This window comes from Poecile atricapillus, chromosome 18 (assembly GCF_030490865.1).
Source record: "Poecile atricapillus isolate bPoeAtr1 chromosome 18, bPoeAtr1.hap1, whole genome shotgun sequence".
Lineage (NCBI taxonomy): Eukaryota > Metazoa > Chordata > Aves > Passeriformes > Paridae > Poecile > Poecile atricapillus.
In genome coordinates, this window is record NC_081266.1 from 4,217,541 (window position 1) to 4,231,693 (window position 14,153).

The 14,153-nt window shown below is 37.6% G+C and overlaps 1 protein-coding gene across 6 annotated transcripts in view; it reads left to right on the forward strand.

The window, feature by feature from the left end:
• Positions 1-14,153, forward strand: part of EPS8 (epidermal growth factor receptor pathway substrate 8) — a 129,833-nt gene extending 115,680 nt beyond the window's left edge. For all 6 annotated transcript variants that reach the window (XM_058852882.1, XM_058852883.1, XM_058852881.1 and 3 more), the window contains 4 exons: positions 3,929-4,202; positions 8,522-8,702; positions 9,853-9,982; positions 12,718-14,153. In XM_058852882.1, the coding sequence (XP_058708865.1) occupies positions 3,929-4,202; positions 8,522-8,702; positions 9,853-9,982; positions 12,718-12,831 (699 nt within the window). In that variant the 3' untranslated portion in view covers positions 12,832-14,153. The remainder of the gene's footprint in view (positions 1-3,928; positions 4,203-8,521; positions 8,703-9,852; positions 9,983-12,717) is intronic.

Below are 14,153 nucleotides of genomic sequence, written 5' to 3' on the forward strand. Positions count from 1 at the left end.
GTCTCTTGTCTATTCAGTGGAGTCCCAGGGAAAGATCCAAGCCCCAGTGCTGTTGACAAAACCGAGGCTGAATTCTCTGCAGCCCTCTGGGTGGACTCATGGCACTGTGCAAACAGGAACGTGGCACTGAAACCTTCAGAGAGAGAGAAAACTGTGTCTGTGTCTGTGTTAACTTCATGAGAACATTTCCCAGCACTAACACTGGCGTTGGTTGTTTCCAGTGCCTCTTCATCTGTTTTTCCCATAGTTTGGATATGTGTATTCCCCTTTTTTAATGCCCAAATATATTTGAAAATATATTGTTCCCACTCTTTTACACTGCTCAGGAATTAGGGTTGGTACCATTAGCATTTTTACTCAAACTTATTATTTTGCTTCCATTAAAAATAGATTGAATCATACTGGATCTTGTTTTTTTCACCAGATGCAGTCTGTAGTGTGTTGAGAACAGCTTTGGGACTTAATTTTTTTTTCCTGTAAAAACAAAGATTTTTCTGGCAAGAAATACAAAAACAAAATTTAGTCCCAGTAAGCTTTTATGATATATCCAGATTTTTAATGAGAGTGTGTGTGTGTCTTATCACCACAAATTTAAAGCATTTGTTCCAATTCACGTGAATTGAGGAGTGCAAATTAAGTCTTAAAAGAAATAAAAATAGGAGGAAGAAGGAAAAATAAGCCCCAGGTTTGTTCATAGTTATTTTTGTTGTGAGGAAATCAGTGAGTAGCTAGCCAGCAGATTGTCCAGGGAGAGGGATTTTTACAAGGGCATGGAGTGACAGAACTGAGGGCAGTGGCTTTAATCTTAAAGAGGATGGGTTTAGATTGGATATTAGGAAGAAATTCTTCCCTGTGAGGGTGGTGAGGCCCTGGCACAGGCTGCCCAGAGAAGCTTTGGATGCTCATTTGGACATTTGGACACCTGGAAGTGCTCAGGGACAGGTTGGATGGGTGTTTGAGCAATCTGGGATGGTGGAAGGTTGAAGTTAGAATTGAGATGGAGCCACCAAGTCCCTCCCAGCCCAAACCCTTCTGTGAGTCCATGTCTGAGAGCAGCAACCTTTATCTCATTTGCTCAGCTAGCTAACATTTCTTCAGCTAGAAAAATTAAGCACTTTTTAAATCCCTGCTGTCATTTAACTCTTCTTTTTCTACAGTTGCAAGTGTTGTTTACATTCACCTGATGATCTTCAATCCATTGGCAGTCTTTTCCTTGGGTTTTGTTTTCTATCAGTAGAAAAGTTTCTAGGTTTCTGTCTGGGCAGGTGCTCTGAAAAGAGCTGGTTGCTTATATGGCATCACATGTGTATATTTTGTTGCCAGCACTCTGTTCCCTATTCAAAATAAGAATATTAGAATAACTCACTATTAGTTTCCCAGTAAGAAGAGATAATTACTAAGACTGATGTTCCCTTAGTTTAAATTGCTAATGTGTGTGAAATTTCAGGAGTGATGTGTGAGACAGTTACTTTTTACCTTCCTAACAATACTATTTGATGTGATTTACTCCATTTTCCTCACAGCAATTACTGGGAGAGCTCTCAGAGGTAACTGAATTACTCTTCTGATATTGAATCTCAAAAATTCCTCTTTTGGGCTATGTAGTCACCAAATTCCATAGTGCATGCTTGTTTCTTTTTATAGCAATGAATATAAGTGATGGCATGAATGTGTGGATGTCCTCAAAGGATCTGGAGTTAAAAAAAGAAGTGTTAAAAAAGGAAATGTTAAATGGGATTCAAATATATAATTGGCTTTTGGGCACTGTTCAGCGAAATGCAAAGTGTGTTTTAATGTGGTTGCATTTGTAAATTTAGAGTTTGAGTGACGCTTCCAGATTAATTTCTGTTTTCACTGCAGCAAGTTGTTTTGATGAGGCTGATGATTGCAGTACAACATGTTTCTGCAGCTCCTCCAGTAACATTGAAAGTTACACTTAGCTTTTCTGCTTTCTCTTTTTCTGGAATATGATTGTGGCAATGTGCAGTGGATGCCTTGGTTTGTAACAAATCCTCTCTGTCATAAAAAAGTTCTGCTTTTGCTTTGTTTTTTTGAGAAGGTCAGAGCACACATGAACAAGGTACATTGTGGGGGGTGACAGTCTAGTAATTGGAATCTGAGAACAAGATTAAAAGATTTGACTATCATTGGAACGTTTTAGAATTCCAAGTAATTCCAAGCTGTGGAATTTTTAAAATCACTGACAAGATTTTGGGTCAATCACAGTACATCTATATATAATAAATTATGATATATTTGCTATACACCTAGTGGGGCATTCTCTTTCCACCAAAGAGCAAGTTTCAAAAATATATTTATTCTGCTTGTTCACTTTTATATTATGCATTTCACTTTCCTTGTCATTGGACAATTAAAAAAGCATTTATTTAGCTAACATTGAAGCAGTAAAATACAGAAAAGTCAATCATGATTATTTTTTAATCTCCCACATTTCACAAAGCAGTTAAGATGGATGCCTTCGAACAACTAAATGTTGAGATAAAAACAATTGAACAAACAAAAATGCTTAATGGGAAATGTTTTGCAGGGATATATGTTTGATTTAGTATCTGACTATTATGATTTCAGTGAAAAATCATCCAAGGGAAGTAAGAGTCATTTCTTAGGCTTAATTGATTGGCCAGAGAAGCTGATGGGATAAATTTTCTCCTGGTTTAAAGCAGTATTGCTGTAATGGTTTACATTCACTGCTAAATGCCTTGTCCTTCAGCTGGACTTCACTGTGCTGGGGATTCCTGTACAAAGGCACTTGCTGACATTTAAGGAAAGTTTGATTGTTGTCAGGGCAGTGATCTGCTGCTCAAATTCTAACATGTGGCTCCTACAAATATTTCCCTACTTGATCCTCTGTAAAACCCTCCGAGGAAATAGGGAAAGGTATTTCAGGAAGGAGCAAATGAATCTGGGGAATGCATTCATCTCTCTTCATACCAAAGTAAGCAGAATTCTCATAACTACGAGATGAGGCATCCCTATTGAGCAAACAAACTTTAATATTGAACCTTCAAGCCTTGTTAGTCCAAAATTGTGGAGAGGGAACACTGTTAAACAGTGAGATATGGAGTCTGAACCGCTTGAAGGAAAGGGGTAGCATAGGTGGCTTATGGATTTGTCTGTCTTTATGATTGCTCTGGGAAAATACAGTGTTCTTCCTGTAACTGGTGTCATTCTAAAGGCAAAGAAGAAATTACCTCCCAAGGTCATTCTTGGACACCTGCTAGTTAGTTATTAGTGCAAGATAACTTTCATGTTGTTAGAACATTTCATGAAGTGAGGGAGAAAGAAATAATAGCCCCATTCCAAGAAGTGTGAAACCTGGGGCTTGTTTTTTAATCAGATTATTGGCTTGAGATGGCTTGTAGTGATCACATCAATAGCTGAAAAGGCATAGATGAAAGGACAGGAGGAGCAGGAATCTCTTAAATGCTGTCTGCAGTTCAAGAAACAATGTGTCATCCTATCCTCAGCGACATTTATAAGTTAAAACATAAGGTGAGTTTAGGTGTGGCTGAAAAATGTTCATTTTTCAGTAATTTTTTTTAATACCATCTCAAAAACAATTTTACACCAATGGAGTTCAACAAGTCAAAGGTTTTGAAAGCTGTTAAAAAGTGCCAGTTAATAGAAATTTGGGATTTAAAAACAATCTCATTTATAGAATTCATCTGCTTGAAAGAAAGGTGTTGCAGGGGAGTTCTTGCTGTGAATCTTGTGTCCAGCAGAGAGGGAACTTGCTGCCAAATGTTGATCCCAGTTCAACTTTTGGCAAATTTGGCAAATTTTGGAACTCTATCTGGCAAGTGAGGCGTCCCTGTGGAATAAATGACACCATTTGGTGCCAAGTCTGGGTTTGTCTGATGCCTTGCCCAAATTTAGTTGCCTGACCGAGCCTCTCTGCATCCTCCAGAAACAAAGGACGGACTACGTGGCGAAACAACCCGAGCCGGTTCCCGCTACGCCCTCGCCGCCCCCCACACCCGCCCCTGTCCCCGTGGCTGTCCCTGTGGCTGTCCCCGTGGCTGTCCCCATGGCTGTCCCCCTGCCCCCCAATGCCCCAGCTCCCATCCCAGTCCCCGTGCCCAAGGCGCCGGCCGCCGTCAGCCGCCAGAGCAGCACCTCCAGCGACAGCGGTGGCAGCGTGGCCCGCGACACCCAACGGCAGAAGCAGATTCCTGTGGATCGTAAGTTTGCCCTGAGAAATGAGATAAAAAGATTTCTCCCCCCCCTCCCAATTCCTGTGTGTTTGGTTTAATTCTGAAGTCCCTTAGGGTTGCGCTTCAGATGGCAAAGTTTAGTTTTAAGGTTATGTTTAAAACATGGTTTTGCTATCGATGTGTGTTCTGACCCTTGCTATAATTACCATAATGGTAATTAGGGAAAAACAGTTTAAAAGTGTGCTCTTATCTCTGATACCAAGCTCTGACATCCAAGAAAACACCATGAAAACAACTGTTAAAGTTAAATAGAAAAGCTAAAAGTGTGTGTAGATTAGAGAGTTAATTCTTAAGTCACTGGGTAAAAAAGTTTAGAGTTTAAACTAGTTTAGAGAGCAGAAGACAAGATGGAGGATTCAGGGTGTTGCCTCTTTTACTTCTTTCTTCTTCATCTTCTTCTTCTTCCAGAGGTTTTTGGGTAGTAGTAGGTGATTGGATAAAAAGTGCCCCAGTGCAGCACACAGGTGTTGGGTCATTGGGTCACTAAGAAAAATAATATACATGTCTATTGTTAACTGGGTGAAAATAAGTATAAAGATAAAAGAACTGTGTATTTCAGGGCCATTTTGTGCCATATGAGCCAACTTGAGCCAAAGCTGTGGTGGGTGAACTTGTGCAGAAAGTCTGGGGAAGACCTGCCAACTCTTTTGATTATATAGATTAATAAACACAATAAGCTAATGAGCCTTTTGGAGATTCCTTTCTGAAACAGAACTGAGATAAAGGAAACTCCCCTTTGAGGGGGTGTCCCAGCCCTGAGGAGACTGAGATCCCACAGCAACACACTGGGTTGGGAGAGACCTTTGAGATGATTGAGTGCAGCCCATGCCCTAACAGCACCTCAGTTAACCACGGCACCGAGTGCCACATCCAGGTGTTTTTTAACCACATCCAGGGATGGTGACTCCACCACCTCCCTGCAGAGAAAATTCCAGCACTTTATATCACCCTTTCAGTAACAAACTTTTTTCTAACATCTAACCTAAATTTCCCATGTCTGGGATCTCTAGGCAGTGGTTTTTAACACTGGAAATGCCCATGCTGATATGCTGGCTAATGCACATTTTCCACCTGAACTCACTGCCACATTACAACCTAAATCGCTTTTAAAATCAGTTATGTTGTTTTCACACTTCAATTCACGATCATCCATATTTCTAGGCCATTTGCCCCATTCTGAAACACACATTCAGGGCTTCAAGAACACTTGCAGGTCTGGCTGATGCACGGGAACCATACTGAAATAGTTTTGTAGGGTTATTTTATGGTCAGGGCTCTCTGGCTTGGTCCAAGCAGCAGCAGCTGGCAGGACATGGAGCAGACTTTGGAGTCCTTGTCCCAGGAGGACACAGGAACCTATTCCATCCCTCTACAGCTGGAAAAACTTGCTCATGTGCATCTAACAGTGTGTGGCTGTCTTGAGAAGTTCTGATTACAGCTACCTTGTGAATATGCCAATTGAAGCATGCTGAGGCTGCTACTCTGTATTGACTTAAAAGCAGGTAGGGTTAGAAAAGCTTATTTAGTCAGTCATTTCTGTCCTAAATGCACTTTAGGCAATGTGATTGCTTGGCTTAGAAATAACTGAAACATGTAGGCAAGCATTTGCTACAGCTTTTAAAGTAATAGCTGTAAAAATAAATGAGCTTTTTGCAGTCCAAGGGTTGACAGCTTTTATTATCCTCTGCCTCACTGCCTTACCAGCAAATCCTGCCTTCACCTAAGGTGAGAAACTGGCACTGAGCAGAATCCTTTCTGGAGAAGGGTTTCTTTCCCCCTGTCCCCAGTGGATGGGAAGTGTGGCTGTGTGGATAATGCTGTTGGTGGAGTCTGGTGGCACTGCCCGGTGGAGGACAAGCTCCTGCCACAGCTCTGAACTCAGGAAGGCTCTGAGAACTTTTCTGGATATTTTCACTTAATGTGGTGAATGTTTGGCTGGAAAAGATAACTGGAGAACAGCCTGCTTGGAGGAACAGGCTTCACTGCTGCTTCCCAAAAAAGAGTTTGTTATTTAAACAGAAGTAGACAAACAGTTGCAAAAGATGTGGAAAGTCAGGGTGAATTTCCCACATGCACACACGTACAAAAATGGTAATTTTATTTCTGTGGAAGGACTTTTCTATATGTTGGCTTTGTCGTTGAATCCACAATGGCCTTCTCTATCCATTCTAGATGGAAAATGAGAAAAGCATCCTGGCTTCAGGTACAGGGCGTGTGTGAGGTGTGAAGGGTCACTGTGGAGGCCGTGGGTCACACACAGGAGATCCTGTTCCCTCCTGGAGCTCTCACTCACACCCAACTCATGAGCCTCAGGCACCTCAAAACCCTCACAGAACAGGTGCCTCTGCAAAGGTGATGGGAAAGTGAAGGTGAAGGGAAACCTGCTGGCCAAGCACCCACCTGAACCCTGCAGAGAACACTGCAGAACCTGCCCCATGCCTGGGGCATCCTGCTCATTTCTGATAACACATCTAAGAACGGGAAGAATCTCTTATCTTAGAGCTAAATATTTGTCTCTTGATACAGTCTTGGTCTAGATTAAGGGTAAATCTTTCAAAATCTGTGTAAATAGAAGCAAGATAGCAATGTTCTGTGCCTCTTCCTGCTTGGGAAAATAGCAGGTTCAAGCTTTGATAACACTGCCTAAAGGCTTTCCTCGGATAACCCCTGTCAGATTTGCACAAATCATTGAGCTCATGACATTGGGCTTCTGATTCTCATTCAGGGTGGGGGGAGAGGAGAAAACCCTACACAGTAAGGCTTGAATGCCTCAAATATTATAGTAGAGATGCCTTTTCCACTTTCAACCTGAGGCTGTTTTGTAAAAGAAAAAAAGGAAATGGCTAAACCAAGGGTTTTTCCTCTTTTTGCTGTGGTGATTAAAGACATAATCCCAGAGGCCTATGTAAAGCTTGTTTTTATTTGTTTAACTGGCTAGAGATATTGATCCCTGGAGAAGTTTTGAGAGAATACAAAAGGAAAGTAGAGAAAGCAAAAATGTTTCTGTCTTGCAGGGGTTTTTTATTTCAAATTGAAGTTGTGTTGTTTTCATCTGCTCCCATCAGTGTAATGGGGATAAGGAATAGGTTTTGCCATCTGGGTGCATTGAGAGGGTGGTGTAGTTACTGTTTGTGTATCAAAGTGAGAATGTTGAATAAAGATCACTAAAAATACCTTGGCAAGGAAATCCTGAGAATATTTCAGATAATTTGTTTGTCAGAGGATTTTTATAGTTGTTCCAATGTTATGGCACAGAGAGTTTAACTGTGAAAAATCAGTATTTCCCTGAGCTCTACAGGCTATTTACACCTTATTGAATTCTACCTATTTTTGTGTCCATCCCTTTATGGATAGCTATCCATAGAAATTTTTATAGTAATTTTAAACAATTCTCACTGTCATTATAATTGATCTTGTTGAAATGACTAGAAGCATTTCAGTTTGCTGCCTGCTAATGAACAGCAACTGAACTAAATGTTTCAGGCAAATGTGTTCTGGAGGATAATGAATTCTTACAGTTTTGTTTAAAATGAATAAATAAATAAACAAATCTTGCCCAATTATTTAGTCTCTGGAGAGCAGCTACCCCTTTTTTTTCTTATGCCTTTTTTAATGCAAAATGTGACAATGTTTCAACTAAGCAGCTACTCCAGGCTTGGAGTGAATCCAAATTTCTCAAAACCCTGTCAAAAGTACAATTGCTGCAATAACTCATGAGATGTAAGTTGGGTATGTGTCAGTAGCTGTGAAATTTTTTTTGCCTACATTGATTTGCACTAAAAAATTGGACTTTCAACTAAAAAACTGTTTGTGGAAAGTACTACCTTCCTACAGTGTGAGCAATCTTACAACCTTCCTCATCATTTTTTTGTTTTCATTTTTAAACCCTCAATTCTGTTAGAAAAAAAAAAAAAGCAGACTATGACAACTGATTATTGTTATATTATTGTATAACCCTCCATTCCCATTTTATTCTGCAGTGCTGTTGTAATGATCTGTGCCTCTCTGTGGCATCCAGCTCATCTCTCCTTTCTGGGGTCTTAGTTGAATTCTGTCTGGGTTTTTTTGTTTGTTTATTTTTGCTTTGTTTTGCAAAGAGAGGATTGAGAATATTGAAATATTCCCTGGGAAGAAAAAAAAAGGCAGAGTAATAATTCAATCAGATCTAATGAATGAAACTTTAAAGAAGAAAAATTCCCGATTTAAAGCAACATTCAAGAAATGAGTTGTCTTTGATAAAACAGCCTTGAGAATAACTCTGGTGAGATCTCTCTCTCTCTCTCTAGGCAGGAAATCTCAGATGGAGGAGGTGCAGGATGAACTCGTTCACAGGCTCACCATCGGCCGGAGCGCTGCCCAGAGGAAATTCCACGTGCCACGGCCAAACATCCCGGTGGTGAACATCACCTACGACTCCTCTCCTGAGGATGTCAAAGCCTGGCTGCAGTCCAAAGGATTCAACCCTGTGTAAGTGCCAGGGCACAAGTGGCAAAACTTCTGAAAATTGCTTTCAAAAGTAGGATGAGGTCTGACCACTTTTGAAAATCAGGCAGCCTCCTGTAAATCAAGAGATGTCGGCTGCACTCTCTGAAAAATTAAATTTTTTTTATGTACACATTTATTTATTTATTTATTTATTTATTTATTTATTTATTTATTTATTATATTTATAAATTATTTATAATAAAATCTATTAATATATTAATATGGATAAATACATATAAAATAAATATATAGGATATAAATAAATACATATGTATTTATTTATATTCATATATATTTCTTCTATATGTATTTATCTATATTAATATATTTTTATATTTAATACATATAAATATGTATAATATCTACTATATACTTATAAATATATTTATAAATATATACAGATGTAATATAAATATAATACATTTAGACATAAAATATTATATTTATATACAGATTTATAATATATAAAGATATATCTTTATAATAATATAAATATAAATGTTTTTATATATATATTTATATTTACATAATATATATAGAAATATATGTCAGTGTGATCATGGATCTGCAGAAGCTATATATATTATATTTTATATACAGGATCTATATATATTGTATTTTATATATATACATTCTATACATAGTATATAGGTATGGTATAGTATATAGTATATATAGTATATATAAATTTTTAATTAAAAATAGTATATATATTATATATACTATATATACACTATATATTTTAATTAATATATAATATATAATTTTATATATACTATATAAATAAATATAAATAAACAAATATATAAATATATAAATATAAATTTATATAATATGTAAATATGAAAATATATAGCTTATACATATGTGTGTATATGTGTGTATATATATTGAAAATATAAAAAATAAAATAAATATATTTATTTAATATATATTAATATATATTTATATATAAATATATATTATATTTTATATTTTATATATTATATATTTATATTATATATACTATATTTATATGTTATATTATATATATATATATATATTTTAGCCTCCACCAAAAAGTATACTTATAATCCCAACTGACTTCAGTAGTCCTGCTGGATAAATTTTGTTCATTTCCCTTTTGTTCCAGTACTGTGAACAGCCTTGGAGTGCTGACAGGGGCTCAGCTCTTCTCCCTCAATAAAGAGGAACTGAGGACTGTTTGCCCAGAGGGGTCGAGAGTCTACAGCCAAATTACGGTACAGAAATCTGCCTTGGAGGTATGGACAGCTCCTCTTACTCACCTCATACAGTTTGGAACCTGTAGAATTAGAAAATTCCTTCTGTGAGGCAGGTGGCTTTTCCTCAGTTCTCATCACATTGATAAACATTCTTTTTATCTGAGTTATTTGGTATTAATTTGTCAGAACAGCATTCATCAAAGCACCAGTTTCTTCCCCTCTTCTAAAAGGGTCCAAAAACATTAGAAATAGCACTTGAGTTTGACATTCTGTGGTGTAATCAGACTGCAAGAAGACAAAATCAGCCAAAAAGAGCTTTGGGGAAAACAGTGGGACAGTAAAATGCCCCTTTTCTTGCTTCTTGCTTTGCCTGGTGCTTGGACAAACACATACTCCTGATAATTTTGGTGGTGAGAAATGAGTTTTGCTTTATCTTTGTAGAGGAGATTTGATTTATAGGGCATGAGAAATTGGTAGGGTGAGCTCACTGCTGTTGGCCTTTCAGGTCAAACACTGGGGCACCTGCACTGAAGGGAGAACACGCTGGACACTGTGCTAAAATCAAGTCTTGTGTCTGTATTTATTGCTCTGCAGCAGTTTGCTTTAATTGTATTAAATTTAATTAATTAATTAATAATTTAATTATTAAAGAGGAAGCATTGTCTCTTCAACACCTTAATCTTGTATCCAGAGCTGTGCCAAGGACAATTCTTGCCAATTTTGAATCAGTAGAATTGGAGATGCACCTATTTGTTTTTATATTTTGGGTTTTTTTTTAACTTGCTGTGGCAAGTAGAGAAATTATCTAGATGTGAGATCAACCCAAGTGAGAAGTTATATTCTCCACATCCTATTTAGAAGAAAATACTGAAGAGGTTTAAAACACTTTTCTATTCTGTCCTTAAGCTGAGACTGTCTCACTGAAATGATTTCAAGCATTAACTACCAGGCATATTTTTAAAGACAGGCTTATGATGATGCACATTTTACACTTTACATGATCAGTGTGGCTCAGAGAGCATCATTTCCTAACACTGTCAGAATTGCTTTATTCCCTTCTTCAAGCCCTATTTTCCTGTTAGAGTGAGATACATTTCACTTTTACCATTAGGAATATAAACCACTATAGTCCAAAGCCATCCATCATTTCCTAGTGAAGATTTATTTGTACTCTTCAACTTTTTTGCATGTCAGCGATCTTATTTCAGTGTACTGAGATGGAAGCAGCTTTGCAGTGGAATTTGCTCTGAAAAGCAGAGATGCACTGGATCAGAGGGGTCTTTTCCCCTCTGTGCTGTTTCTCTGCTTGCCCCAGTTGGGATTCACTCTGCAGGAAACTCAAAAGTCCAGACTTGTCTAATAAATGCCCTACAAGAGTTAATTAACAGGTGCTTAGAGTCTAACAAGGTCATTGTTTATTTTTTGCTGGGGAAATGGCAATTGAAATGTTTATTTCTGCCTAGGTTATTTGAGGCTGAATTTCAGAATTTATGCAATTCCTGATGGGTTTACCCTGTTGTTTGCTGAATTATGTCACCAAAGGAAGTTGTACCATCCTTTCCCTCCCTTTATTAGTATAAAATTATGCATTTCAAGCTCATCAGTCATGTTGTCGTTGATGTTATCAGGAAGGCAAATTATTTCAGCTTGGGCTGCCCAGTTATTCTCAGAAAAGTATTTGCACATGACCTCTGATAAAAGCACATTGTTGGGCAATGCTGATGGGTTTTTGGGCATGACTTCAGCAATGGGGGCTGCACTTGTTCTGTATCCGAAACCAAGAGGGCAAAGACAAATAAAGCTGTTTATTTCAGAATAATTCTCAATTTCAGAATCACTTCTAGGCCCCTGCTTTGCCCTTGCACTCTGGGAGAGGAGAGCAATGGTATTTTAAGTGGAGCACTTTAGTTAATTTAGACATTTTCTCACTCTTTGTGGCACCAAAATGGGTATAATGGGGTAAATCTATATTAAATTTTATAAAGAGGTTGCATTTTCAGAGTTCAGAATCAGCTGCAGGATTTTCCCCTTAACAGTCCTGGAATTTGTTTTATAAATTTCTAAAACAGCTCCTGCTCCCTTATTCAGAGGCTATTTTGGAAGCTGGTTTTGAAGTTTTGAAGGTCATGTTGTGGCCAGTAACAGATTTGGCTCTTGGTTTATAAATCCCTCGTTTTAATCAAAGTCATGCACACTTTGGGAAGTTCTGCTCCAGTGAATAGGCATCCTTGCTAATAATTTCATTTATGTTGAAAAAGCAATGTCTGCAGCTGGTCCAGCAGACCTGCTCTTCACACTTAAAAGGTGAAATAAAGCCTTGTCCTCACCGATACTTCCCTGTTGCTAATTTTGTAATATGGTCCAATTTCTACGACTGTGCTCTAAAATCTAAACCCATCAAGTATTTATTTTCAGGTTTTAAATTTCTAAATACTATTACCCCGATTTTTAAGCATGGAATCCTAACAAACTCATTCAGCTTTAACTCTGCTTTTACTGAAGCCATATTTTATGAACCCCCCCAAAATACCCAACACTTCCAGGGCCTCATGTGGGAATTTAAGATGCTCAGCAGTGCTGAAAGGCAAGTTTATGCTTTTAATAGTCTGCAGATTTTTTTTTTTCTGGTCTATATTTAAGGATAGTGTCAATACTTTCCTATTGGAGCTGCAAGGTGAGTTTGTTCAAACAGCTTTGTCTTAACAAAATGCTGGCAGAGGAATTTCAAATTTACACGTCAAAGCCACAAATAAACTCTTCTCTTTTGTTTGTAGGCTAACAGTGGTAGTTCAGAACTGCAAGAAATTATGAGAAGACGGCAAGAAAAAATCAGTGCAGCTGCCACAGATTCAGGTGTGGAGTCCTTTGATGAAGGAAGCAGCCACTAAATGTGTTTCCTCTTTTCTTTAATTCCATTGTCCATAGCATTAAACCATCCAGCTTTGCTTTAGGAAGCAGTGAAGGGGGAATGTCTTATTGTATTGTAAACGTAACTAGCCAACATAAAGGAAATTTTCAGTAGTCTCCACAGAAGTACCTGCTGCTGGCTCCTCATCATGAAAAATGAAGAGATGAGAAAGGCAGCGGAGATTCCTGACAGGTGAAAATATCGGTACACGATTCATTTACACCCAGAGATGAGTCCTGGCTTTATGGAATTAACGGGACAGATAAATTGGAGCACGTCTTTGTTGGTGATTCATCTGAGGGAAGCTGAGCCAGCAATAAAAAAGCATTTGAACCCTTCAGTAATAATAAGATTCTGAATCCCATCTCTTGCTGTAGTGCACAATTATTTCTTTTTTGGCTCAGTCTTTCTTGTCAGGGATTTGGCTGCAGGATATTTACTGAAGTTCTCGACTCCAGCAAATGTAGAGGAAATGTTTAGGGAATGAACAGCAGCCCAACACAGACTGAATCCTTCCTGCATCACTCCCAAGATGTTTTATTACTAATGATCCTGTTTATAGCAAAATAATATTCTTGTACATTGATTTTATCCGTATTTCACCTGTGATGAACTATAATATTGCACAAGAAGGAGTAACTAGAAAATAGTAACACAACCCAGCTCAAAGAGGAGATGAGATCTGCTGTAGCCATGCAACAACTCACAGTACATTATTTTTTTTTTAAATATAACTGCATTTTTTTGTCTGTAACCTAACCCATCAAAAAGGACTGTGTATAATCTAGACTTCTCTGTGTGTTCATCCCAGGTATCAGTTTTTCCTCATGCAAAAAGCCTTTGTAATTTCCTTTATAAATGTAATCTTGTGGAAAAGTGGATTCCTGAAGGCAAAACGGGGGAAAAAAAGAAAAGAGAAACATCCCTTCCAGAAAAATGTTATTTTTGGAGATGCAATGATTTTTGTCATAAAATATTCTGTTTCACATGGTCATGTGATTTTATATATAATATATGTATTATATATAATATATAATATCACTTAATTTAGACAAATTTAATCATCTAGTTTGATTTTCATAGTGCCTTTTTCACATGAATCAGCTTAAAGTCTGCAATAAACAGTATTTCTTGTCTGTTAAATTGTTGTATCTTTGTGGCTACAAAGAGTATTGAAATAAGAAAGTAATCTTGATTTTTGCCATTAGTTTGCTTTTCCTCTGCATACAAGGGAAAAAAAAAAAAAACCTATTCATTTTTCACAAATGAAAAATTAAACTCTTAATAAAGGTGTTAGTGCCA